Genomic DNA, 27,372 nt, shown 5'->3' with positions numbered 1-27,372 from the left:
TGCCTTTCCCTACGCGCCTCAGTCGTGTTCAGCTGGTCTAGGACGCTGAAGATGCTGTCCCCAAGAGCTTTCCAGGCCAGGTGCTGGGTGGTTAAACGGGTTCGTGAAGCATCCGCCCCCTCCAATCCAGACACCTTGGCAACGCTGTCCAGGGTTGCCTGCACTTTAAGCCAGGCCTTCTCAGCTTTCAGATGCAGTCCAGCCTTCTTATTGGATAAATGTTCACGCATCCTAGGTGAAGGATTTCTTTCTCGAGTCTGAAGCACAGGCTCTGCTTCCGTGTAGCCCAGTTGCAGCTGATGCAGATGTGTCGCCAGAGGGGACTAGCGTCGTCTCACCAGGAGTGATGACTGCAGTGGAATCAGGGAGGTGTCCCAAGGAATCTTCCATTTTTGGCTGTAAATTAGTAAGAACTGCAAGGAAAAACTGTGACGCCGTATAAATCCACTGGGTAGTGCTGTCACAGAGTAGCTGTATGACTGAAGGTTGCTACAGAAGGCAATTAGGTGTGATTGCGAGAGTTGGCCACCAGAGGGCGCAGCAAACTTCCAATGCTCTGGCTTTGCACTAAGGGAGTTGTGGCTAGGCTGTTTCCTCAAGCACAGGGCTGATTGGAGGGTGGCACCGTGTCAGCATTTATCCCAATAGAGGCTTGTAGTGAGTGTGTGCTGCAGAGAGTTGGAAGGAGGGGAAGAGGCTGCTTGCAAGAATAGCTTGAAGGCGTGAGATGAGCAGTTAGCAATTGCAAACAAAGGCACCTAGGTTGTAGCTTTGCAATACTGAGACAGTTTAAATCACGGCAAAGATTGCTTGGAGCTGATGCTTGGAAGGGAGTGAAACATTTGCATGCACATTTCTTTGCTGTTTGCTTGAAGGGTAAATAAAGCATGCAGTATTTCACTTGGGAGAGGCTCAGTTTCCCTTTTGCAAGATGCTCTTTCTGGATTGCAGGGCAGACAGGCAAGAACAATCTTTCCTTTTTCCTTTGCAGGACAAACATGCAAGATCTCCTTTTCACTAGCAGGGCAGATATGCAAGAAACTTTCCTCTCTTTTTCACTATTCCGACGTGAGGAGAGAATCCCAACCCTTTGTCAAGTGTCAATGCACACGCACGGGTTACAAACTTAAATGGTTTTTATGCAACTTCTTCATACATTCAAGGTATCTCTACTCACAGTTCTTACTAAATAACGAAAGGAGAGAGTGTGTCTTTCATGCATAAAGGCGCTTGGTGGAGCTTCATAGACCCAGTGAATGCGGTGAAAAAAGAGAGACGACTTGCTCCTCTCCCAGCTGAGGTGTGAATGAACAAAAGTGGAAACGGCCCTAACAAGTTTTTGGCAAGCTCTGAATGCCCCAGGAGCTGAAACCTGTGGGGGTAAGGCATTACAACTCCCAAGTTGCACTTCTCTTAAAACTATAGGCATACATTCTAGTCTAGCACATACTGATTAACTGAGTAATATATTCAGCTTGCTGCTGGAACATACAAATGCTTTCTTCAGATGCTGTTGCATTAAAAGGATATCAAGTTGCATCAAAAAGGAAACTTCACCAAAAGAGACTGTCATTACTTCCTTTTTTCAAACACAGCACATTTTTAATGAAAGTTGCTAGCCTACGTTTCACTGCATAAATCGCAGCTTCACAGAGATACTCTTTTACATTTCCATGACGTAAGAGAGTCTTGCTCCCAGGAACATATGTTAGGAACCAGGATGCCACAAAGCTGAAGAGAACACTACGGGCATCTCTAAATAGTTTAGCTACTACTGCTATCACAATGTTTAGAATTACCAAGCTTAAGGTAAAAGATAAAGGTAGTCCCCTGTGCAAGCACCAAGTCATTACTGACCCATGTTGGGATGTTGCCTCATGACGTTTTCTTGGCAGACTCTTTGTTATGGGGTGGTTTGCCATTGCCTTCCCCAGTCATCTACACTTTACCCCCAGGAAACTGGGAACTCATTTTACTGACCTTGGAAATGATAGACGGCTGAGTCAACCTTGAGCCAGCTACCTGAACCCAGCTTACGTCGGGATCGAACTCAGGTCGCAAGCAGAGCTTGGGCTGCAGTACGGCAGCTTACCACTCTGCGCCACAGGCCTCTGTGGCTTAGTTAATACCAAACTTAGTTAATACCTTATTTTCTTAGGCAGTATTGGTCATAAAGCCTCCTATCTCTGGCTCATCTGAGACCTGCCCCCCTCTTTCCCTTCTGAGGTCCTCACTTGGTGAAAAGGAACATTTGTTCCAACATGTGTGTTGTGAGCCAGTATTTTGTTTCTCATGTTTTGTTTAGATTTTTTGAGGGTGTTTAGGGTTTAGCTTTTTAAAAATTCTAAAAATGTAACTAGAGGTGTGCGCCAAAAAAAAATTAGAAAATCCAAAACATTTTAACGAATGTGAGAAAAAATACAGAATTCCCTGAATTTCGAATTGATTCTCAAGTTCAGTTCTAGTATTTCCAAACTTAGCCCAACAGAACCAGTGTCATTCACAGTAGCCAGGCATTGGGTTCAGCCAGTGGGGAAACACCACAGAAGAGAACCAAGCAGTACCCCAACAACAAGCACCAGTCATTCCCTTGCTTCATTTTGTCTAAGTTGCAACAGTGCCCCTTGCTTCTTTTTGGTTTGGATGGAATGGATGATTCTCTGATGTGATGTTGGTCCCCTTGCTTCACTTTGGTTCTGGGGGGGATTCATTCCTGTGCTTCAGTTTGGTTTTGCCATGGCAGCCTTGTTCCATCCCATGTGTTTCTGCAATGAGAGTCACCTTTGGCTTTTTTCCCATCGAAAACAATGGAGTGACTGGAGGCACCTTGTTCATGGGCCCACAGAATTGGCCCCAGGGTCTAAATTTGGTGGAGTTTGCAGTAAAAATGCCACCTCCAGCCCCCGGATAGCCCCTAGATATTTTCCCCATAGGGAATAATGGAGAGTGGCTGAGGTCCAATCTTCACGAAACTTTAGAAGCTAGTCAGGAGTAGTTCCCTCCAAATTTGGTGGTTAGAAAATGATCCCTCCAGCCCACCGGATAGCTCCCGGAGTGATTTTCCCATAGAAAGCAATGGATGAGTTTTACCAGTTTTCTGGAAATTCAGTAAAAATTCAGGATACCTGATTTTTGACTCATAATACCTAGATTTTAGTGATTCAGCTAATATTTGGTATTTTAATGCTAATTCCACACTGAACTGCACACCCCTAAATGTAATGTTTAAAACAGTTTTTTCAACCTCTCTGCCCACCACATCTCCTCACAGGTCCCTTGATTTTATGGTTTTAATTTAAAAAATATATATATTTCAGTTTATGAATATTGTGAACTGCTTTGGAAACATTGGTCAAGAAGTAGGATACAAAGTCCAATAAATAAACAAATATTTTATCTCCAATGCCACAAAAACAGAACCCGAGCCATCGTTTCACCCTCCAATTCCTGACTCATGACGAAAATCTCATGGTGGAGCTAGAATCTGTACTACATCTTTTACCAAATACAAATTAGTATTTCAGCTGATTGGTAACATTCCTTTTATCTAAGATTTACAAAAAAAGCAAAGCCAGTCAAACCAGACAGGCCCATTTTACCCAATGCTTACATTCAGATTATGGCTGAATTTACTCAACCTATGCTTTAAACTATTTCCTGATACACGAAACAAATATAATTAAACTCACCAGAAATTGTATTGCTAATTCTGACAAAGATTTTCTCAAAATCTGCGAAGTCACTCCAGGAAGATTGGAACATGTGCATAAAGCGGTTCACATACAGATTTTCCATCCTAAAGAAAAAAAAACATTAAGTGATTATTAGCTGCTCCTCCCCTTTAGTATCCCCCCCAACCAACATCTTTCACTTTCTCAGTTTTCTTTTTGCTCTAAAATTAAATTCTGAGTCATGATGTAATAACATGAGATGGAAGGGAATCAGAATATATTTATGGGAATTAGGTATCTCAGGGGCAAAATGCACGTTATACAAGAGTTTCTGAAATTCATTGCACTTAAATTGTGCTTTACATTTGGACTTTTTGTGCTCTAAATTGGACTTTTACATTTATTCCACTTCCTGGATTCCCTCGGCACCAATCGTCTGCTGCGTATGTAGAGATATTTGCACAGTAACTTGTGTGCGACCTCCGGATCTTTAGATTTGCATTCTAGTCCAACTTTCCTTTCCCTTCATTCCCTTCCCTTAGAAGCTCATTGATTAACAAATCTTGAGCAACAAAACATTCTTATTCATCATTTTTGGATGCAAGGGATAGAAGGACTGAGACAAATTTTGCTACCGCCAAAGTAATCTTAGGGATAGGATCATTATCTCTCACAAATAAAACAGTGTTTCTGAGGTGTAGGGGGCTGAGTGATCACTAATAAATGGCTTAATATAACTGTCTCTAATATTTATTCTCATACAAACAGCATTCAAGCAGGTCATGCAAAGATGTAGGCATATTCTGTCAGAAGAAGGCGTACTCAAAAATCGTCCTTCTTTAACCATAGAAGGTATAATATTCAATCTCGCTAATAAAAATGCTCTGCAATAACGTGAATCCTACCATATAAAAGGCAATCCGTGTTGCTGATGACTCACTTTTTATCCTGGCACAGGCACAGTGAGTCGTCGGAAACACTGCGCCTGCTCCAGAATAAGCTTGCCGAAGGTGCGGCCCTCTCAAGGCCTCTGTGGCACAGCCCTCCCTAGGAGGCTTCTGGAGCGACAGAGGAGGCGGGGAGGCCTGGTGTGCTGGTCTGGCCCTCAGTAGGCTCTGAACAGGCCTTGGCGGCAGCAGGAAAACCCAGCATGGTGGTGACCCCGCAGCAGGCCCCGGGCAGTGCAACAGGCCCTGGAGTGCTGCTGCGCTCCAGCCACAGTGGACCAATTTTGGCCCATTTGGGACCAAAATCAGCCCCTGGTGGAGCACAGGAATGCGGCCAGGATGGCACAACAAGCTCTGGAGTGCTCCTGCACTCTGCAGCAGGCCGATTTCGGCTCATTTGAGGCTGAATTGAGCCCATTTGGTGATAAGAGCTACAAAACATATAAGAAAAGTCAGCAGAAAATAGGGAAAGAGAAAAAAACAGAAGGTTTAAAAGCCTCTAGAAGTTAAAATTGGAAGCCTCTGAGCAGAGCACAGCTACGAGCGTCCTACGCTACTAAACTGAAACTCTTTCTAGTCCAACACTGGCATTGGAAATGGGACCAAGAAATAACTTTCAAACCCTCACCTGTGAGATCTACAACAGAGATTTCTGGAATTATCATGCCCCCTGGAAGTAGCGAGAAAACAGATCAACAAAGCCAGAATGGATAACTTACTACAAGACATGCCCAAACAAAATGACAACAGAACACCACGGGTCGTCACACTCAGCTCCCAGCTCAATCCAGCTCAACGCCTCATTAATGACTTGCAGCCAGTCCTGGACAACGATCCTGCTCTCTCACAGGCATTGGGAGGACTCTCTCTTCCGGCCCACAGGCAGCCCCCCAACCTTAAAACACTCCTCGCTCATGACAACATGGACTCTGGAACCAGGGCTTGCAATAAACCAGGATGCCAACTCTGTCCTCATATTTACTCTTTAACAACACCATCACTGGACCTAACAACACCAGTTCTACTATTTCAGGTTCGTTCACTTGTTTATCTTCCAATGCTATAAATCCCATCAAGTGTCAGCAACGCCCTTCCACTCTCTACACTGGACAAACAGGTCAGTCCCTATGCAAAAGAATAAGTGGACAGAGATACGACATCGAAAATCATATTAAAACAACACTATGTAAACATTTGACACTTCTGGGACATTCCGTTGCTGACCTAAAAGTTGTAGTTCTCAAACAGAGAAACTTCAAAGGGTGATTTCCACATGAGAATGTTAAAATTAGAGCTTATTTGTAACTTTGGAATGGTGACGCCCCCCTCCCCAAGGGTTGAATCAGGACATAGGATTTTTCTCACACTACAGATGCTGATTTTCTGCATTTCATACTCCTGCTCTATCAAGCTAATTACAACATGTATTGTAGATAGCTTCCTGACACTCTAATTTGTACCAACCCTCCCACCCTCTGCCCCAATTACAAAGACTCCTACCTTTCCCCCCTCCTTGTACCTGATGAAGGAAGCTTTGACTCTCGAAAGCTCAGACCCTGGAAACCTAGAAGGTCCAACTGGACTCCAATCTGGCTCTATAGCATGAGTATCATATAGCAACAGCCCCTTCATTACTTACGCTTTGGTGTAATTCAAAATGAAGTCAACTCCTTTTTCACTGTCAAACTGAATGTTGCGAGGCAACTCTCTGTGCGTTTTGGCATCTATGTTCAAGGGAAAGCCTGGATGCCATTCTCCCCATCTGAGGTTAAAAAACACACACACACGCGCGTGAAACGGCAGCACACTCTCTTTCTGTGACTCACATTCTGCACTCACATACACGGAGGTGAACATCAGATGCTAGCGACTTCATTTATTTGCTTATTTAGGGAATGTATATGGCCGCCTCCCCAGAGTCCTGCTCAAGTTGACTTTTCATTCAGCTGAGCAAATCCGCTGTGGAAGGGGACTCAAAGCAGGCCTGCAGCGGCATACAACTCTGATCTGGCAACCGTGTCACTAAGAGAAAGTTGCAATTCATCCGAACGCAGAAAAGAATCACAGATATTCCACAAATAGGCTGCAACCCAGAACAATCCGGGGTGGGTTTGTGGGTAGAAGCTAAGCAGAATCCAGGACAGGAAACAGGGAGAAGGTCAAGGGTCAATAAGGTAAGAGCCGCAACCAGATACGAGCCAAACAGCGATCCAGTTGAAAAGATTTAATAAGACTGGAGAGGATCTTTTGTATCCGTGTCTATGTCTGCCATTTTACTTGCTACCAGTATTAAGCCGCCAGCTGAAATGAAAAGCAGTAATTCAAATATAACAGACATTAATATCGCTGGAAGGGAATTAAAAATAAGCCTCTTTGCTAACATGAATTCATCATCACGTCAGTGTGGTTTATTATATTAACAGGGAGGCTGCCCGATACCTCCAGCATATATTCCATGGTACTTGCAAAAATCATAGATCCTAAAAAAGGACTGCCTGTTTTGCAATCCTTTAATAAAAGGCACTGTTGAGGCCTGGGGAACATTGAGAAAATTCCAGCGTCATCAAACCTTGCTATTACAACCATTCATTACAACATAGATTTTAAAATTAACAATCTATAGATGAGTTGGATCATTATTAATCGTACAAGACTCATAGATGATAATGAGTCCTCTGGATAGATGATAATGGTGATAATCTTACATGGAAATGAATTTAGGAGCCAAATGGTTTCATATTTTCCAGATATATAACTTTATTATTTTAAAGAAAACTACTTACTAACTAATCACTGGACTTATTATATTCCAAAAATTAATTTATATGGGCGACACCCAGAAAGATATACTATCTCCTTTTTACTCCTGTATATTATGTGATTTGCCAACAGTGGAGTGTAAAAAATTTTAAAAGAAGGAAAAAGATAATGGATGAAGCAATTTCTGAGAAAAACTAGGAATTGCTTTTTGCATCACATGCCGCTTCAGCCATAAATGTGGCTGAAGGAGAGCTTTTATAACATACCAACCTAACTCAACATAAATGAAATTGGATTCACCACACTAATCAATATGTGTGCTGAAAATGTGGCTCTAAAAAAGCAAATTTTAAGCGTATTCTGGAAGCGTCCAACAGTCAAGGGATTTTGGGAAAAGATACTTGGAGAAATGCATCCAGTGATGAGATCCGAGATGCCAAATGACACAAGGTGCTTCTTCTGTCTTGCTGGGACTCCTGCCTGACTCCATTGCAGAGAATTCCACGTATAGTATTTTTTACAGCAGGGGAAAGGTGGCGTTTTTATTGAACAGCAGGAAAAAATGCTATTAGCATAGAACAGGAAAGAGTTTATTTAAATATTAGAAATATCTAAATTAACTGAACTGGACAGCTGAGGCAGCTGACTGATTTTTCAGTAAGCTGGAAATCTTTATGAATTCTGGGGGAAACAAAGAACAACACCAAGGTTCTGATATATTTAACAACATTCAAATGTATGATCGAGATTAGCGGAGAATGAAATACATGTTATAACAAGCAAGTATTATCTATGAGTTTGTCATAATAATTATTTTTCTCATGAATTATAAATTGAAATTTTAAAAGTGTATTTATGGATGTATGTATACATAAAACATTAAACAAAATATTCAAAAGAAAATAAACTCTTTATTCTGCACCAATCTCTGTGTTTTGTACCTTCCATATGTTTCAGAAATGGGCAAAGGGGGGAGCTTTTCTTGACAGATTTTGATTCTGTACTGAAGAAGACTAGCGCTTCACTTACAACAAGTCCAACTGTTCAGATTTCAGAATCAGAGAAAAATAACTAAAGGTGGAAATACTAAAAATAGGGAGTAAATTCCATTTAATTCATTGGGACTTCTGAGCATGCATGTTTAGGATTATGCTGCAAGACGCGTTTTGAAATGACTTAAATTTGGCATGTAGCATTTAATAGTAGTAAAAATGTCACAGCTGGATAGGTGATGTATTGGGGTTTTCCCAGGATTGTGTAGGCAGCGTTTGTTATAGACGGAATATGGAAGTACGGAAGAACATATCCTAGTAAATGTATCTGGGCTCAGTTTGCAACATTCCTAATCTGTGCAGGAGCAGAGAAGGGGCAAAGAACTAGTTAGCTAGCACAGGTTTTGGATGAATCCTGGGAAAATGTACTTCTGTACACTGTGTTTTAAAGTGTGGTTCTAATCTGGACCTGCCTGCTTCTCAGCATGCCTGCTCCCTCGTTTCTGAATCTTCTCCTGACTTTTTGGAGAGTGGGTCATTGCCTGCCTTTGCTTTCCAGCCCCTGGCACCCCTGAGCGCGCCCCAAGTATCCTGACACAGACACAGCCTTGTAAGCATAACTTAGGTCATTTTTATAAGATCTTTGATCTCTTCAGCCTTCTGGGCGATGATCAGAAATCAGTACAAGCTCTGAAGCCACGAGGAAACTCACCGATACAGTTTCTGGCGATCCTCCAGTTCTTTGCGTCTGTGATGTTTCAGAATTGGAGCTTTGTCATCCCTAGAAAGCTTGGCTGTAGAAAGATGATGAGAAGATGAGGACACAAGATGACCCGAGACAAAGTTCCATCCCCAGAAATGGTAGTCTCATTCAAAATTAATAGCATGAAGAACTTTGTGTAAGGAAATTTACAACATTGGGTAATGTGTATGCTCAGGGGTCTTTCCGTAGAAAAAGAGCTGGAGGAACTCATATAACGCATTAGCATATGCCACACCCCTTGCCAGCACTGGAAGTGTGCCATTAGCATAACTGATTGCATATGCCACACCCCCTAACATCACCTATCCTGGCTGTTTTGGACCCAATCCTGGCCATTCAGGGCCGAACTTGGGCCCAAAATGGCAAAAAGGGGCTGAAAATGGCAGAAAAGCGGCCCAAAATGGTCAGGATCGGGCCGCTGCTGAGTGGGAGAGTGATCCACCACCCGTCAGAGGTCCAATCCGGGCCGTTTCGGGCCCAATCCAGGCTGAAACGGGCCCAAAATGGCTGAGAGTCAGGTGGGCAGGGCCGCCTGTCATGTGACCTCTTTGGGCAACTGCCGGAACTGCGTTTCTGCATGTTCCCCCTTGAAATGAGCCCAGTGTATGCTATAGAAACATCACATTTAAAAACACATTTTTATTGTTTAAATGCAACTTTCCCAACAATTAATGTACTATAGTGTGTATAATATACTACTGAATAATTCAATATTTTCAGTGTTATAAAATGTAATTCAACATCCAAATATTCTGCTAACCGTATTATGACCGTATGAGACTTTCTGCTCATTTCTTTCCTTTATTACAAAAGTTGTAATTTTCAACTTGTATTTTTCCTACCTTCAATACTGCAAAAACTAATACATGTGCTAAGGTAGTAGAGGGTGCAGTCATTTACAGATCACTGTCGCATTGGGTTTATTTGAACTTTTGCTTGTAGAAAACCAGGCATTTAGGCTTTTAAATTTCACAAATATGCCAAATGAGACAACTTCATATGCTAGCTCAACTATAAAGAATATATTTTCTGTGCAATTTAAGTCGTCTTAGACTCTTCTTAGGATTGCATCGTTGTTGTTTGCTTTGATAAGAAAGTAGTGCATATATTTCAAAATTTCTCCCAAGTATTCATTTTTTTTCAAAAACATTTTCCCTATGCCTTCAACATTTCCAGAATTTTTTCCGATCTAATCAGATCTAATCCTGTCTTGAAACGAGCACCTGAAACTATGGAGGTAGCAATGCCAGAGAACCCAGAAAAAAGAGTCTGGTAACATCGAGAGTCGAACTAGATGAGATGCATGACACATGGAGGACGTGTGTCGATTTCTTGCAAGTTTCCACGGGAAGTGTAGTGAGAAAGAACCTCTGCCAGGGAGAAGAAGGGTCTTCTCCCTGGCCGAGGTTTTTTCTCCCTGGCAAAGGTTCTTTCACTAGGTATCTCTCACCACCGCTGGTGTGCTTGGCTTCCTCTGGCTGCCGAGTGCCTTTAGGGGAGCATCTTCAAATTATACTTCAAAGAGTAACTTGAGTCCTGGGTAGAATTGTCTGCTTTGTTAGTAGTGTCTAAGGACAAGATGTTGATTTGTACAAAATTTGTTTGCCTTGATATCCATGACTTGGATAAAACAGTGTTTTCAAAGAAGAGCAAATTAATTGATATCATTTTTAGGATGGACAGTTTCCATCTCGTCTCCTCGGCCTCCCTCTCATCGCTGCCAACACGTTCCCCTTGCTCCCCTAAATGCACTCTGCAGCCAGAAGGAGCCAAGCGTGCCAGCAGCAGTGAGAGGGAGTCGAGCACACCGGTGGCGGTCAGAGGGAGCCGAGCACACCGGCAGCGGCAAGAAGACAGCTCCTGACTCCATGCCATCTCCAGGGTGCCTAGAGTGAGCTGGCATGAATGGACTCTGGTAACATCAACCACCTTTGGAACCAGCTCAGAGAATGTTTAGTTAGCCAGCCAGCAAGTAGTATTCTAGCCAGTTAGAACACAGTTAGATTAGCAAGCTGTTATTTGTTTTCTGCCTTGCCTAAATGCTTTCATGAGCAGTTTCTGCTTTGCATACGCTCCTACGTTCTTACTTTAATAAACTCCTATAACACAGTTTACCAGCCTGTGTCCAGTGTTGCTTGCTAAGGAGGTGCACACGCTCCAAAGAGCCCAGGAAGCCAGGGTGCTTCAAAACAAACGACCAGAGCGCTTAGAGGCTCCTGCGAGACTTGAGTGGCCAGGAGAGCCGTCAGGGACGGGGGATGAGAGCCTCGGGGTCGATACAGTGAGACATTATATAATCAGATGGTGGCTGGATGATCTCATTCTTTTATCTCAAAAATAAAATCTGGGCAGTCCTAGTCAAAAGCATCCAGATCTGGCACATCTGGGGTGGGGAAGCTATTTCCCGTTTAAGTATCTTGGATTAATGCCAGGGGTGCAGAACTCAAAGCAGTTACATAGGCCACCAGATCTTAACTGGAGCTACGTGGTCCATCGTGTGACATCACCAGGCCCCACAATCCCAGAGGAACTGACCCCCCCCCCCCAAACTAGGCATGAGTGGGCAGGAAGGGAAGCAACAAAAGAATGTGAATGTTTCTCAGTAATTGTGGGTAACTATCCACAATGGCAGTTCACCTGAAGGAGTAGAAGTCTATGCTGAATGTCTGATTTGCTCTCTCTGAAGAAACATCTGCAAATGGGAACCCCGGTCTCTAACTGGCCAGCAGTATTTTTATTGGCAGAGAGAGAAGCAGATTGAAATTCCTGTTGCTTTCATAATCGGCATTAATCTCCGTTCTGTTCAAGGGAATGCTGGGATTCAGGAGGGGGAAGCAGAGAAGCGGGTGGGTTAGAGTCTGGAGGCAGGAGATCTGGCTGGGCCAGAGAGCAGTTTCCCCCATGGGAAAAGATTTTGTCGCTTTCAAATTCAGGATATTCTAGTCAGGCAGCTCTCTGAGAAATGGCCACATCTCCCATACAGCCGAGGCTGAGCTGTACAGAGACCCTGGCTGGATACTGTGGGAGACGACAATTTCTCAAGAGAGAATGCGGGGAAGATTCTTGTGACGGAAAGGGAGCAGAGAGGCAAGATCGCTGCACCCAGTAAAACACTTCCAGGGGTGGGAGGAGAATCAAAAAGAGTCCAGTAGCACCTTTAAGACTAACCAATTTTATTGTAGCATAAGCTTTCAAGAATCACAGAACACCTCCTCTCAGCTGAAAAGCAGCATTCTCCGCCCCCCCCCCCCCCCACACACGGCATGCCTGCTCTGGGACGCTACAGCAAAGTTCCCTCTTCCCCAGAGACCTTCTTCTTTGGATGCAGGAAGAAGTTTTTTAAGGGCCAGAACGCCCCCCCCCCCTCAAACCTTCTCTCGGTCGGTCGGTCTACAGAGGGCATTCTGCTTCCTCATCCCAGCAGAGGAGAAACCCCTCACTGCCTTCCAGAGTTCTGTGGGGACACAGCAAGACCCTGGGAGTGGAGCCGAACACCAGGCGCTGGCATTTCCCTCTGCCATCTTCCTATGGCAACCCCAGACTAACCCCTTGAACTTGTAAACAAAAGAGCCAGTGATGTATAGTGGTTAGAGCGTCAGGCTAAGATTGGGGAGACCCAAGTTCAGAGCCTCACTCTGCCATGGAAGCTTGCTGGGTGCTCTTGGGCCAGTCACACACTCTCAGCCTAAAATACCTCACAGGGTTGTTGTAAGGACAAAACAGAGGAGAGTAGAATGACGTGAGCCACTCTGGATCTCCATTAGGGGAAAAAGGCAGAATATAACTGAAGTAAATAATGGTGCACAAAACTAGTTAAACAGTTTTCAACTAAGCTGCTCACCTAATAAACGTTGCCAAACACTAACCTCTCCCATCTCGGAGAACCACCTCTTTTTCATCTGTAATCCACCTGTAACAAGGAAACTCCAGGTAATCACCGATTGGTGTTTTCACCGTGATATACTTAAGGTACCAGTCATCAGGAAACCAGTACTTTCGTTTTTCAATTTTTATCAGCTGGATCTCCCCCAGGTCCTCTGACACAGTCACGTCGTAAGTATCCACCTGTAGGGAAGAAATCTAATTTATTGTCTGCTGGGAAACACAACGCATACCATATCTTAATGACGTCTTATTTTCATGTGTTTTAGTAACTTCATTCTTTCATTGCCCACCATATTGCAATGGGACTACTTTGGTCACAAGAAAACAAATGAGAACAGAAAAACTACAGGAATACCAGAAAAACAGAGGTGACTTATTTTGAGGTGCTAATCTTCAAGCTGTTTTGATTTCTAATATTTGCAAATGGTAAAAAAACAAATGAGCTCTGCAGGGATCATGATAGTTTGCAAGGCCCCCACCTTTATTCCTCACCTTGCTTGCCCAATCCATTTCCACTGGAGTTGCAAGAGGAGGTGAGACTCAGAGCCAAGCTACAAGTGACGCCTGACACAGGCTGGACCCTGGTCAGCTTCCCTCAAGTTCTGATGGGAAATGTAGGTGTCCTGGTCTTGCAGCTTGGCTCTCCGACTGCTGTCCAATGAATTTTTCAACTGTCACTTGTCCTACATTCCGCCAAGCTGCCTACATTTCCCATCAAAACTTGAGGGAAGCTGGCAAGGGTCCAACCTGTGTAAGGTGTCACTTTTAGCTTGGCTCTCAGTCCCTCTTTTTGTTGAGCTTTCCAGTTCTGGGAGCTGAGAGTGAAGCCGACCTGGAGATTTCTCTGTGTATCAATTTGCCGTTTTCCACCACAGACAGTCAACTCTTCTGGGCATGGAGCGCTGGCGGGGGGGGGGGGTGGGGGGTGGGAAGGTAGTTGTGAATTTCCTGCATTGTGCAGGGGGTTGGACTAGATGACCCTGGAGGTCCTTTCCCACCCTATGAGTCTATGGATCTGTATTCAGTGGTGCAGCCACACTTCCTCTCAGTCTTTCCGCCCAAATCTCATGCAGACTGGAAGGCAAACACTAAATCAATGTTTAATAAGAGACAGGCTCATGAATTACTTTGAAACTGGGCCAGCCTGTTGTAAAAGCCAATCTTATAAATGCTTATTTATTTAAAGTACTTATATTCCACCTTTTCACAAAGCTCACGGCAGCTATTCAACAACCCACTGAGCTCATTAAGCCAACAGGCATAAAAAACATGCCATTAACTAGCAATTGTTAAGAAATCAGTCTAGCAACTGTACAACCCACAAGGACCTCACCAGCCACAAAGTCTGCAGCAGCCAAGTTACAAAAGGCCTGTGGAAAGCGCTGCCTTGCATGCCTCCCTGAAGGTGGACAGAGAAGGCACATCTTGCCCGTCTTTCAGAATGGCCGTGGCTTTCACACGCACTGGATAATGCAATCGCAATGCACTACATAGCAACAGTTTTCAACTGGATTTTCCTGTTTCACGCACAAAAATCCAGTTGCGAATGACTGCTATCGTGTACTGTCCAAAACTGTGTGAAAGCAGAGGTCAGGAAGCTCAGATACATGATACCTAGCTTATGAAGATCTTTAAAGGTATGTACCAGCACCTTGAATTGATTCTGAAAACATAAAGTTAATCAGCGCACTTGTTTTATAACTGGTGTATCATTGCAGCACATAACATTTTAAACTAATGGACACTTCCAAGTTGATTCCAAGGACAGCCCCGTGTAGTGTGCTGCAGCAGTCAAACACAGAAATTGAAACAGCATGAGTAGCTCTTATTTGTTCATAAATGCATGACTCTCGTTTTAATTTCCCCTTTGCATTATCTCTATTAGACAATGCTTTTCTGTACCCTCAATACTGTCTCTCTGTGCATCCTCCATCTAGCTCAACTATGCTTCGCTGTTACCCTAACATAGCTGTCACGCCTCTTTTAGTTCAATAGTGGGATGTGTTCGTTTAGGGAACAAAGAGCCTGCTGATCAAGGGGAGTCCACAGAATCAGGAATAAAAGTCCCAGTCCTAACTGAGCACCCTAAGACCCAGCAGGGGCAGCGCAGCCGCCCCTTTCCCCACCCAGCAAACAAGGGCCTGGCCTTACTGGACGTTCCCTGAGAGTCAGCTGCATTGAGCCTCCCACAAAACAAGAGATGCAAAAGTAGCTGGGAAGTGGCCAGGAACCAAAGAAATACCACACAGGTGTGAAGATGTTTGTTTCATTATAATTGTGTGTAAAAGGTTACATTTTGGACAGTGTGTAAAATGGGTAGATAAAACAAGAAAGCTAGCTAAATCCTAGCACTATACATATCCGGCAGAATATCCGCCCCCCCGCCCCCAGCTGCTTCAAGCAGCCAGTCATTGGGGTGAGCCACAGGGATCATTTATACCGATCTGACAGTGTTTGACTGGCTGCCTATTGGTGGAAGCTGAGTTGAAGTCACGGAGCTGGTGTTTGCTTTTAACGTTCTGGTGTCCAAACTCCAGAAGGACCACCTCCCAGTACAACCGCAAGGAGCCGCTTCCCTCGGTGTGGTGATGCCAGGCCATCTTGACCCCGGTGGCCACTCCCATGAGGTTGAATAGCGCCTCCCCCTCCCATGAGAAAACTGGAACATCGACGTTCCTTTTGCAGCTCAGATGGATTCGTAAAATAGAAGTCCTTAGAAAAGCCTTCGGCTTCTCAAGTGGATTGCTCTGCAGGCATCTGGAAAGACCATCAACTTACCTGGAGTTTATGCTGGCTGTTTTAATTCTGTTCTTAGAATTATGTCAGTTTGTGTTGATTTTACTGTTGTTACCTGTCTTAGGTCCCAGTTAGCTTTGAGAATGGTGCATTTATAAATGTTTTAAAATGTATCAACCACCATTTTACCTATGGACTTGGCTATTGTCTTTCATTACTTAGAGATTACATATTCATGTGCAGAGTTTGTTAAAACTTTTAAGAAATTTCATGTCTGGTAAATTGGTTGGGGGTAAAGTGTAGATGACTAGGGAAGGCGATGGCAAACCACCCCGTAACAAAAAGTCTGCCAAGAAAACGTCGTCGTGATGCGACCTCCCCCCATCCCATGGGGCAGTAATGACTCGGTGTTTGCACAGGGGACTCCCTTTACCCTTACCTTGATTTTGCTGGAATGACCGAAGATATACTTTGTTCAGAAATATTAAGTCCTTGCCTGTGGGATTATGGCCAGTGAGAGGAACAGAGATCTGGCAGCTAAACCACCCTTTCCTTAGAGCCAGTTTGGTGTAGTGGTTAAGAGCAGCAGGACTTTAATCTGGAGAGCCGGGTTTGATCACGGCTTCTCGGAGCTCTCTCAGCCCCATGCACCTCGATTGTTGTGGGGATAACAACACACTTTGTAAATTGATCTGAGTGAGTGTTAAGTTGTCCTGAAGGGTGATATAGAAATCAAATGTTTTTGCTGTTTCCTGCCTAAAAGCAAGTTTAGCTTTAATGGCATAAAGTCCTTCTTTGTGTCTCAAAGTGCTTTTTTTTCTTTTTCAAAAATAGTTTACTGTAGAAAAGGGAAGTACACTGAGATAGGGAATTATGAACATTACACAACACAATTTGTGAAAGGATGCAGCCAGTACGAAGTAGACCCAAAAGCAGAATGATGTTTAAATGCACGCTCAGCAATATTTATGCAGCGCGCGCACCCCATGCCAAGAGGGCAGCCACGCTCATGTGTTGCAACGAAACGCCCTTCAGACTTTGCATATCTCTCTTGCCCTCAGAAGATGTTTGACATACAAATTATCCAGACTGGTTTTACTATCCAAAAATTCCATCACACATTTGAATAACTGAAGAGGAAGTAAAAGATGTAACAATGGCGCTAAGAGAGCCTGTAGACAAGACGGGGAAAAGTCACAAATGAGATAGTGACTTCACTCCTAAACTTTTTGCCCTAAACGTTGAATTTAGAGCTTGGGCAGACGGTATCCAATGCTATGTTCTTGGTTCACTCTTTCAAGGCAATGGGGGGGGGCATGCTGGGAGGAACACAAGCACCCTGTATGCTCAGATTCAGGCAAAATAGCATATATCCAACTTCATCGTTTCTTGGCTGAAACTCTATTTCTGTTGGTGGTAGGGGGCACGGTGATTTCCACCAACTCTCCCTCCCACACTGTAGAACCCCCACCTTGCAGTTCCTGAGGGTCCCCATGCCCTTCCCAGGAACAAGATTTTTGGAAATTTAGAGGACTGCAGCAGGAAAGCCTTGCTCTGTGAAGTTCAGAGATTGTTGGGAGAAATGCCGCTGGAGGCATGAGCAGACTGGGAAAGGCAAAAAGTTGAGGGTGGAAGGAGAGAAGAAAAAAGCAAGACCACGCTCGTCTGTTCTGAAACTGAAGAAGATGGAGAGCTGCTTGAGGGATGAGCGTGCCCAAGCAGGAAGGGGGCTACACAGACACCACCGCTAACATCTGGGCAAAGAAACAAAGTCACAAAGCTTATGCCCTCCCCCAACACTTCCAAACCCATGGCACTGTGAGAGGCAAGAAGCTATAGATGAGAACAGAGGCAGCTTGTGAACACCTGGGGAGTTCCTCTGCAGAGACCACGGGGTGGGTTGGGGGGCCTCTTGCCTTCCCCGAAGCTAAAGGTGACAAGTAGGGAAAAAATAGCTCATGCTTTTAACAGCAGTTTGATGCACAAAGATTAGCAGCTGATGCCAGCTGGAGGAGTGTTTGACAGTGATCCGCCATGCAGTGGCCTCTTCTGAAGCCTGCTTGATTGGGGCGGAGGATGTTGTTGTCCCTTATCCAATCCTTCAATTTTTGGAGAAGGTATTTACTATATGATTTGGAGACTGTGTCTAAAAGACTAACAGGCCGGTAGTTGTTTGGGTCCGACTTACCTCCCAGCGGCTGATGCTCTTCTCATCGTAAAATAAAGACAAGCATCTGCTAATCTCTGCATGTCAAGCTGCTTCTCAAGGGGAGGACAGCTGGTTAAGAAGCTGGCCACCCTACTAGGACCTCCACACATGCAGAGATGAGTGTCCGCTAGCCAAGAAGACTGAAACTGTGCCAAATGTACACAACTGACTGTTAGCTCCTGTTGTTTGGTTGTTGGGACTCCCATAATTGTGCAGGGGTGTGCTCTGAGAAAAACTCTACTTCAGTTTTGGATCCAGGGGTTCCGAACCAACTATGTATCTTTGCTGGTTCAGGGTCCTCCCCCCGCCCCTTGTCAGGGCTGGCTCAGCACTAATCCAGTTGTTTTTTCCCATTATCCTGAGTTGCAGCCCCATTCTTTGCAATGTGGACTTCCAGGTTCTTTGGGGCAGCTGTTTTTGCACATAATGGCACCAAAATTGCACAAAATGCAGTCCTCCCTCTAAACCATCGGTCCATCGAGTTTTTCCTGAGTTACACTACAAACACACACAACAACGGACCCTGAAGAAATGGCAAGCGTGCACAGTATGGCAAGAAATTGGCCGCCAAAGGGCAGAGATGGTGGCATTAAAAACAATGTTGCTTTATGTTCACTTTTTTTCTTTCTCTGTAGTGCCAATAAATCTTTGGTGCCCTGTTACCTTGTGCTTACTACCATGGAAGTGTCTTTAGAATTGCAGCCTATGATTGAAGTCTTCCAGGGCTTTTATCAAGTTTGACTGATTAAACAGACCATTTGTACATGCACACACACATACTCCGCAGTGGCACGCTTCATTATAGTGACCATCCAAGTGCCCTTATGGGGATGGGGGAGACAGCCAGTGGCTGGGTAAGCGCTGCAAAACTAACCAAGATGCACCCACAAAGAGATGCAAGTTCCATGTTATGCGGTAGCACTTACTCCCAGGGAAGAGTCTTTCAAATTGTAGCCTATAATTAACAGAATTAATTACTAACGTTAGGGCTTTCTCCCCGCGGGGGCTGACTGGCAAATGCCATGCTGTGAGGGCCCAGTGCCTGCCTGCTGCCGCTGCTGGAAGTTAAGAACCAAAAAGACACACACAAACTTTTTGGTGCGAGTGTGCCATTGTAACTTGGTTCCCCAGATTTGGATCACCATTCTGGAAGCAGCTTTAACAAAACAGAACAGCAATTTCTAGGTGTATTTCTGGCTGTTTCATTTTGTACTCTCCTAAATGTGAACACACAATACTGTCAGTGATCTTTCACACTGAGGTTTCCTGGTTCTAGACATGTCCCCAGTGGCTTCAGCATCAAAAATGCATCTTTGAAGATGCTCAGAAAAGATTGCTTAATTATCAAACTACACCAGCCTGAATCTTGCTGACCTAGAATAACAGTCCCATGATCAGCAGTGAAAATCCCTGACGTGAACTAAAATCCCGACTCCAACTAAAAACGCAGGTTGAGGTCTGGAGAAAATCCATCCTCTTACTTATTTTTCACTATTCTCATCACACAAACAACAACTCTGGTGTGTGATATTTTTCTCTGCACTATGTAATCTGCCTTAGATGTCAGTGAGAAAGGTGGACAATAAACACAAAAACTAAGGGGCCACAGCACGCTGCATACAACAAACAATGTGATGGTCCTGAGGTAGGGGAGTTGAAAAATAGGGAGGGGAAAGAGGGATTGTTCCAGTTTCCAACTCCTAGGAAATCCATTTAAAAAACAACAACAAAAAATACGTTTTAGTATTTGTTCATTACTACATGAGTATAACAGACAAATATAAATATGTTAGACATATTTGTCAGTCCAGCATTCTCAGCCTAATTTACCTCACAAGGTTGTAGTGGGGAGAAAGGAGAGTTTAATTGAAGTAAATAAATAATTACATTTCCTGTATGCTGAAGACACAGAAAAGCCTCTCCTTTACTTTAGAGTCCTCTATATTTTCCACTTGCTACAGAAATTAGTTTATGTTCAGAAATAAACACGTCAAACCAAGAAAAAGGTAACACGTGAAGCTTGTTTTAGCTTATTTCAGTTCTCTCTACGAACATAAAAATCATCTTTCAGAAACGAATTCTGATTAGCAAAAGAAAGTTCAGGGTAGCTGGATCCTGACTCAGTCTTTGGTGTGCAGAATTCCAACTTCCGCACCCATCTCCCGCTAAATCCCCAAGTGCCTCCCAAAATACTGCTTGTTGGGGACGGAGGACCTCCCCCCGCCCCCCGCCCCGCCCGGACCAGCATGAGAGGAGGGCTGTCACTAGCGACGCTAACTGGTGAAAATACTGACCCTCCGGTGCACGTGCGTCTTTTGGATGGGAACCAACCCTTATTATTTATTTTCTAAATTAAAAGCTGCCACTACGACACTTACGGAGGTAAAGAGTAATAATTACTGAGTAATATTATTCTATAATTTTAACTCAAAATCCAGATTAACTCACAGTACTCAAAACCTCTGTAGAAAAAATGGGGGGGGATTACACATCAAATGCCCTTTTTTAGCAAAATGAATAAAGAAAAGACTCAACCATTTTTTTACCTTTTAGGACGTTGCTACCTGTGCTGTAATGCCACCTGTGTGTTACAGCCATGGGCAGTTTTCTTTCTGCAAAAAGAGACCTGAGGCATAAAACCAGAAATCTGGGATGCTTTTTTAAAATCAGAGGCAACATCATGTATTGTAGTTTGTTTTAAAAAATCCCGTCAGTTTGTGCAAAACTGACCCAAAGAAGCATTTACAGTGCCTCGACTCTTTTAGGGAAGTGAAATGCTTCATTTGTCAGAAGAGTGGCAGACACGGTGATGGGCTTTCTCCGGGGAACCCCTCTCTCTCCACAGACAGACGTTCTTGGGATAGAAAAATAACCCCTAATCTCAGGATGCCTCAACCTTGTTAGCCTGAAGCCGCTTTAGAATTTAAAGATCAGCTGGTGATGTCCCACTGAAATGACTGGAAAAGTTCTCAAACATTTTGAGTACGAAAACTCTTGCCCTGAGAAGCATTTTACTCATTCTAAAAGGGAACATATTCCATTCAGTGCTCCCCAAATTTTCTTTTTTCTGTCTGCATAACTGAAAAATAAAACTCCTAATACAAAAAGCCACAACCCCCACCCCCACCCCAATTTTCCAGTTATTTCCAGGCCTGCTAGAGCCAGAGATAAGAATTTCTTTCCTTTACTGCCATGGGGAGAGTCCTTTGTTAACTCTCTACCCAAATGTCACAAACAAAGGTATATTTTTGTTTTGCATTTTCAGCTTGCTGCTCCAATACATGAACTCTTCTAAATTTAAAAGTCTTTCAAACAGTATGAGTTTAGTGTGGCCTACTGGTTAGAGTCCAGGGCTAGGCTCAGGCGGACCCGAGTTCAAATGCCTGCTCAGCCTTGGAAGCTTTCTGGGCGACCTTGGGTGAGTCAAACATACTCTTCGCCTAACCTACTTCACAGGGTTGTTGTTGTTGTTTTAAATATTTTAACTTTATTAAGTTTTTTTTTTAAAAAAATGGCAATACCAAACCAACACCAGTGTATATACAAACTTCTCCTTTGTACACATTAACTTAAAACAAAACCATACAAACCCCCAAATATAACAATTCCTAAAGAGTTCCATACATCTAGAAATTCAATAGCTCTTGACAATGAATGCTAGAAGAAACAATTACTTTTTCCTGCAAAAATTGCACAATAGGAAACCAAATTGCTTGAAAAATTTTCCAATAAGCTTCCAAATTCTGAATGCCTATAGAGCAATCCACTTTACCCAATATAAAATGGTTCCAGATGGAATCGTACCAATTTTTTAGTGAGGGCCCTTTCTTATTTCCCCATTACTTGGCAATCTCTATCCTAGCAATTGCTAACAAAGTTGTTATTGTAACCAGTTTGTTTTTATCTACTCGTCTTAACAAATCTATTTCTAGAAAAAGTATTCTAGAAATACTTTATTCCAAAACCTCTTAATGGTGGGTCAAAGCCAAAAACAGTATAAAAAGTCTCCTGTCTGTCCGCAACCTTTTAAGTTAAGTTAATTTAGCAATTCTCATTGGAGTTAAATAGCTTCTATCTTAAATGAGTTAAGGTGAATTGTTAAAAGTTTAGAACTAAAACTTGGGGCCTTCCGTGCTTTTTCAAAATCCTCTTTGGAAATTCTACCTTCACAATCTGCAATCCAAGCTCTTTCAGCTGTTATAATAAGTTTTTTACATGTTGATAATCATACTTTATAGATCTTAGAAAGGAGACCTTTATGGCCTCTCTCTCTTCGCTTAAATAGTGCTTCTAGAGCAGTTAAAGGCATTGCCCAATTTCACACTATACCTAGGGTTTCTAAAATATGTCTGATCTGATAATAATTTAACCAAGATATACTTTCTTGCATCGCAGCCTCTATATCTGGTTTGGAAAGAATTTGACCATTCGAAATAAAATCCACCAATCTAACAAAGCCTTTAAGGTATCATCGTCTAAAAGGAGAATTTCCTTGAGCAGGAGGGAGCCAAGTCGGATTAGTATGAGAGGCATATCTGGAGGTTAAGGGAAGGAGTTCACTTCTGTATTTATCCCAAATTTTCAAAGATATACTTAAAAATTGATTTTTTTGGACTAGGGGCATTCTATCCGTTAGCAAATTCCAAAAAATTTCTAGAATTGTACGTTTGTCACAAAAGGCCTCTTCAATATGTTGCCATCTTGTTTGTTCATCTGGATTGAATATAATTACTCTAAGCAGTGCCGCTAATATGGCAGCTTCATAATAAAGTTGCATATTTGGAAAATTTAGGCCGCCTTGTGCTTTAGGGTTAGAAATCACACTGAATTTAATTCTTGGGGGTTTGTAAGACCAAAAAAATTCTGTCATTGAAGATTGCCGTTTAGATATAGATTTTTTTAGGAACAGGTACATGTAAAAGGTGTGCAAGCACCGAGTCATTACTGATTCATGGGGGGAATGTTGCATCACGACATTTTCTTGGCAGACTTGTTATGGGGTGAAATCAAAAAGAGTCGAGTAGCACCTTTAAGACTAACCAATTTTATTGTAGCATAAGCTTTCGAGAATCACAGTTCTCTTTGTCAGATGGTTTGCCACTGCCTTCCCCAGTCACCTACCCTTTACCCCCAGGAAACTGGGTACTCATTTTACTGACCTCGGAAGGATGGAAGGCTGAGTCAACCTTGAGCCGGCTACGGCTACCTGAACCCGGCTACTGTCAGGATCAGACTCAGGAACGAGCAGAGCTTGGGCTGCAGTACTGCGGCTTACCACTCTGCGTCACGGGGCTCTTAGGTATGGGTAAAGCCCAAAACAAAAACAAATGTTTAGTTAATATAAAACCCTTAATTATTTGCAATCTACCAGTTTGTGAAAAGCCCTGTTTGTGCAACTTTTTCAGTTGTCTTACAGTTTCCTTATGTATCGCTTCCAAATTAACAGAAATTAGATCATTGCGATCCAATCTGGCTAGAACTGGAACCCCGAGATATTCCCAGTGGGGGTATCCTTCCAAGAAAAAGGAGTCTGGGGACCGAGTTGTTCTTTCGTTTCTCTACGGCTGCGAATAGGTACCAGGGACGTCCACAGGGTTGTCGGGAGGCTAAAACAGAGGCGAGCGATGCCAGCGGCTTTGGGTCACCGCTGGGGAGTCAAGTGCAGTAAAGAAAAACCCGTCCTCGGTTCTGGGAGCGGCAAGCGTGGCGAAGACCGGCTTGGGGGGCCTCGTCTTCTTCTCCCCACCGGCGCGCCTCGCTTAGGCAACCGGGCAGGAAAAGCGCCCCCCCCCCCCGCCGCGCCCCGCCCGCCCTTTGGCTTCTCTTCCAGGCCCGGCGCCTCGACGAAGGGCTGAGCTGGGCCGCGCCAAGGGGGGCTCCTCCCGCGCGGGACTCGCCGGGAGGCCCGTGTGCTCCCCCGCCCAGGGAGGCGCCGGGGTCGGCGTTGGAGCCGCAGCGCAGCGCTCGCCTCGCCTCAGGGCGAGAGGCAAAGGGGCGTCCAGGCGCGCCCGCGGCCCCCAGGGGCGGCCGCAGCCGGGGCAGCCCGCCCAGCGCCCGCAGGCACTTCTCGCGGCCAGCGCGGAGGCTGCTCCGGGGCCGCGGCTGCCTGCGCCCGGAGAGGCCGCCCAGGGCACCCCGGCGCCCGCCCGCCCGCCCGCCCGCCGCACCCCGACCCGCCCGGGCCACTCACGGCGCCGCGCTCGAAGTCGTTGTAGAAGGACTTGTCGAGCAGGTGCCGCTCGCTGGAGCCCGCCGCGCCCACCAGGCTGAGGTAGATGTAGTCGTCGGTGCCCGCGAACCACTGGCTGCCCGTCGCCACCGTCACCGAGTAGCACGCCATGGCCTCGCCGACTGGGCGGGCGGCAGAAGAAGAAGGGCCCGGCGGAGCCGCCCCGCCAGGAGGGCCGCCCCCAGGCCCGCCCGCCCCGCGCTCCCAGCTGCCCGGGGCGCTCCGCTGCAGAGGCGCAGCAGCCGCGAAGGCGGCCTCGCCCGCCAGCCCTCCACGAGCCCGCGGGGTGCAGGGCCGGCCCGGCGGGGGTCGCCAGCGGGCGGAGGCGGCTCGACGGCACATCCCGCGCGGCTGGAGGGCGAGGCTGCCCGCCCGGCTTCTGCTCCTGGCCGCCCCGGCCGCGAAGACTTCTGGCGCACAGCCCGGCGTGGCGCCTCGGGTCTGAAGAGGAGACGGGGCGACGGGAGGGCCAAGGCAGCCCGGAGGGAGCGGGCGCCCGCGGCGCGCAGGCTGGGCCTGGCCCCGGCAAGTGCCCCTCGCCTCGGCGCCGGGCAGGGCAGGAGCTTCCCCGGAGCCCTCGCCGCTGCCCCGCCAGCTTTGCTCGCGCAGCTGAGCCGCGCGGCCGGCCCGCCAGAGCCGTAGAAAGCCGCGCTGGGCGCCCGCGCCGCCCTCTGCCCCGCCGCCCTCCTGCCCGGCCCCTCCCCCCGCGCCCGGGGCCCCCAGAGGCGCGCCGCCTGTCCGGGTGGCGAGGGGGAGCTGCCCCCCCCCCCCCCGGGATGCCGAGCTGGCGGTTCCCGCGCGGAGCCCCGCGGCGCCTTCGAGAGCGCCGTCTGGGGGGCGCCAGCGTTGCTGCCCAGCGTCAGAGCCGCCCTTGCTGGTCTCCGAGCTGCCCAGCTGGACTGCGGCCCTGCGGGTCTGCGGCAGACCAACGCGGCTGCTCCGCTAGGAGCGCTCCCCGCCGGCGGCCTTGCTCCGCGGACGTGGGAGCCGGCGAACGAGGCCGCGCTGAGACGGCGATTCTCAACATAGCGGTGATTCCGGCGCCTTTTTACCTGGACGAGGCTGTGTTGGGAATGAGGCGCATTGCCGCCATCCAGCGGCGGGCATCGGTACTGTGGGCAAAGCGAAGCAGCGCTTTGACAGACTCCGGTTGGGCATAAAGCGCGTCCTGTGGCCGTAAGGGATACCGCGAAATCGTTGGCGTTGCCGGCTGTGACGGGGCGACCGTGCTGCTGGGCTGGCTCCCCACACCCCGCCCTGGTGGCAGCGAGAGAAAAAGGTTCGGGGGACCATTTCTTGTACGTATCCAAAGGCCATTCCGATTGAAAGGGGAGACACATGACAAAAAGTTAAAATGTTAAAAGCACATAAAACACACAAAAACATAAACGCTCCTTCACTGTGTACAAATAGAACATTTCAGGCTTTTAATACAGCTCTAACCCATAATTTCTTGGCTGCCAAAGTAAATGGTGCCACTATCAGAAACATATTGGTCGAAATCAGAAAGAAAATTAGTTTCTCTACCACAGGAAAAGAATTTATACCTTTTAAAATATTAGTAACAAATGTATTTCTGGGGTCTAGGTATGAAGGGCAAAAAAGTGGAAGTTCTTGTGGGACCAAAATTCCACAGATGCACAGTTGTCCAGCAACTGGTTTTTGTGTGTAGCGACACTCTAGAGTAGCAGAAGATATGGTTTGAAACCCCACAGGTGTTTGGGCTTTCTAAATTAGGGGAAAGTAATGTTTGACAGGTAAGAGTCTCTGGCACGGTCCTTCTCAAACAGTTTGAACCAGGGAGATAACTTGGAACAAGAGATTCGGTTTCTGGCCCGCATATCATGGGCCTTAAAGATGTAATTTAAGACTGGATTCACACCAAGCTTCTCCCAACTCCTTCCTTCCCCTTCTGTAATTGTCCTTATAAATGTGGGAAATTATACTTTCTGGAGCGACCGCAGCAGTTCAGCCCAGAAAGCTGATTTCTGCCTGGTTTTCTTCTTGCCTTTCTCTTCTGTTCCTTCACGTTCTTATGTGATTCTCGAAAGCTTATGCTACAATAAAGTTGGTTAGTCTTAAAGGTGCTACTGGACTCTTTTTGATTTTGCTACTACAGACTAACACGGCTAACTCCTCTGGATTTATGTCCCCTTCTGTGTTTCCTAGCACTGCTGATTACGATATCGTTATTTTGTAGAGTTAAAAATTACATATAAGTGTAAAGGGGGGGTCTATGGTGATGACTGAAAACATAACTGGTATTTATAGAATAAAAAGAGTATGTGCTGTGGAGACGAGGTTATCTTTTTATGAAAGTTTTGTAACAATTGGGGAGAGGGAAAGATTCTGCTCTAGTTGACTGAAAGAAGGCAACTTTAAATATCTTAATTGGCGTGTTAAGAAATGTTCATCTATATTTTACAAGTAATATAAGAAAGATCAGATCTTTAATTCAACCAATTTTTGTACGTCCAATATTCTTCACGCAGTGTTTGGAATTATATGGCACTTCATGAGAAGAGTCCTGTGTAATTCAGAAGAGTGCTTGTTCTTAAGCCCCCCCCCCTCCACCGTGGGCTTTCCCCTCTTTAAAATCTTCTTTCAGCTGCATGACGGTGGTGACAAAAAAGCACTCGGTGCAGACTCAGAGGTAGTCTTCCCACCCCCTTCCTTCTTCACACGGTTTCAGTTTGCAGCCAATGCAAACTGGAGCAGCACCAATCCACGTATGTGTTTGTATGGGGAAAGTGTGCCCATTTGCTTTGAGAAGTTTTACCTCGGGGTGGTGGTGGTGGTGGTGGTGGTGGTAGGTCTTGCTGGAGTGGCAGGTAAGGTAGGAGCCCGGAGGGGGAACCCACGCGCCATCCGGAGGGGTGGGTGTTGGTCTGCATGCAGCAGCATCCCTGGAGCTCTGCCAGGAGATGCTCAGCACTCAAAGTGCCTGTGTGGCAAGAGAGGAAGGGGGGGGCCTCCATTAATGGAGGGGGGACTTGACTCTAAGAGCCCCTAGCTAGGTTGTAGTCGCTTCAAACTGGGATATTTTTTAAGATTTTAGTTCGGTGGGGGGAAATCTGGTGGACTGGACTGGACTCTCGGCAAGACTTGACAGTCCCGTCTCAGTAAGATGTGACTTCAGAGGAGGAAACTTTTCTAAAAGAAGGAATTTGGTTAAAAGGA

At 45.6% G+C, this 27,372-nt stretch overlaps 1 protein-coding gene across 1 annotated transcript in view; it reads right to left on the bottom strand.

Moving 5' to 3' along the window:
• Positions 1–24,303, bottom strand: part of ALOX5 (arachidonate 5-lipoxygenase) — a 50,183-nt gene extending 25,880 nt beyond the window's left edge. Inside the window, exons 1-5 of the mRNA XM_054984963.1 lie at positions 24,154–24,303; positions 13,000–13,198; positions 9,083–9,164; positions 6,258–6,380; positions 3,690–3,796 (exon numbers count right to left, since the gene is read on the bottom strand). Of these exons, the coding sequence (XP_054840938.1) occupies positions 3,690–3,796; positions 6,258–6,380; positions 9,083–9,164; positions 13,000–13,198; positions 24,154–24,303 (661 nt within the window). The remainder of the gene's footprint in view (positions 1–3,689; positions 3,797–6,257; positions 6,381–9,082; positions 9,165–12,999; positions 13,199–24,153) is intronic.
• Between the last annotated feature and the right edge of the window lie 3,069 nt (positions 24,304–27,372).

This window comes from Eublepharis macularius, chromosome 7, assembly GCF_028583425.1.
Source record: "Eublepharis macularius isolate TG4126 chromosome 7, MPM_Emac_v1.0, whole genome shotgun sequence".
NCBI classification, from domain to species: domain Eukaryota; kingdom Metazoa; phylum Chordata; class Lepidosauria; order Squamata; family Eublepharidae; genus Eublepharis; species Eublepharis macularius.
This window is presented reverse-complemented; position numbering and strand designations above follow the sequence as displayed.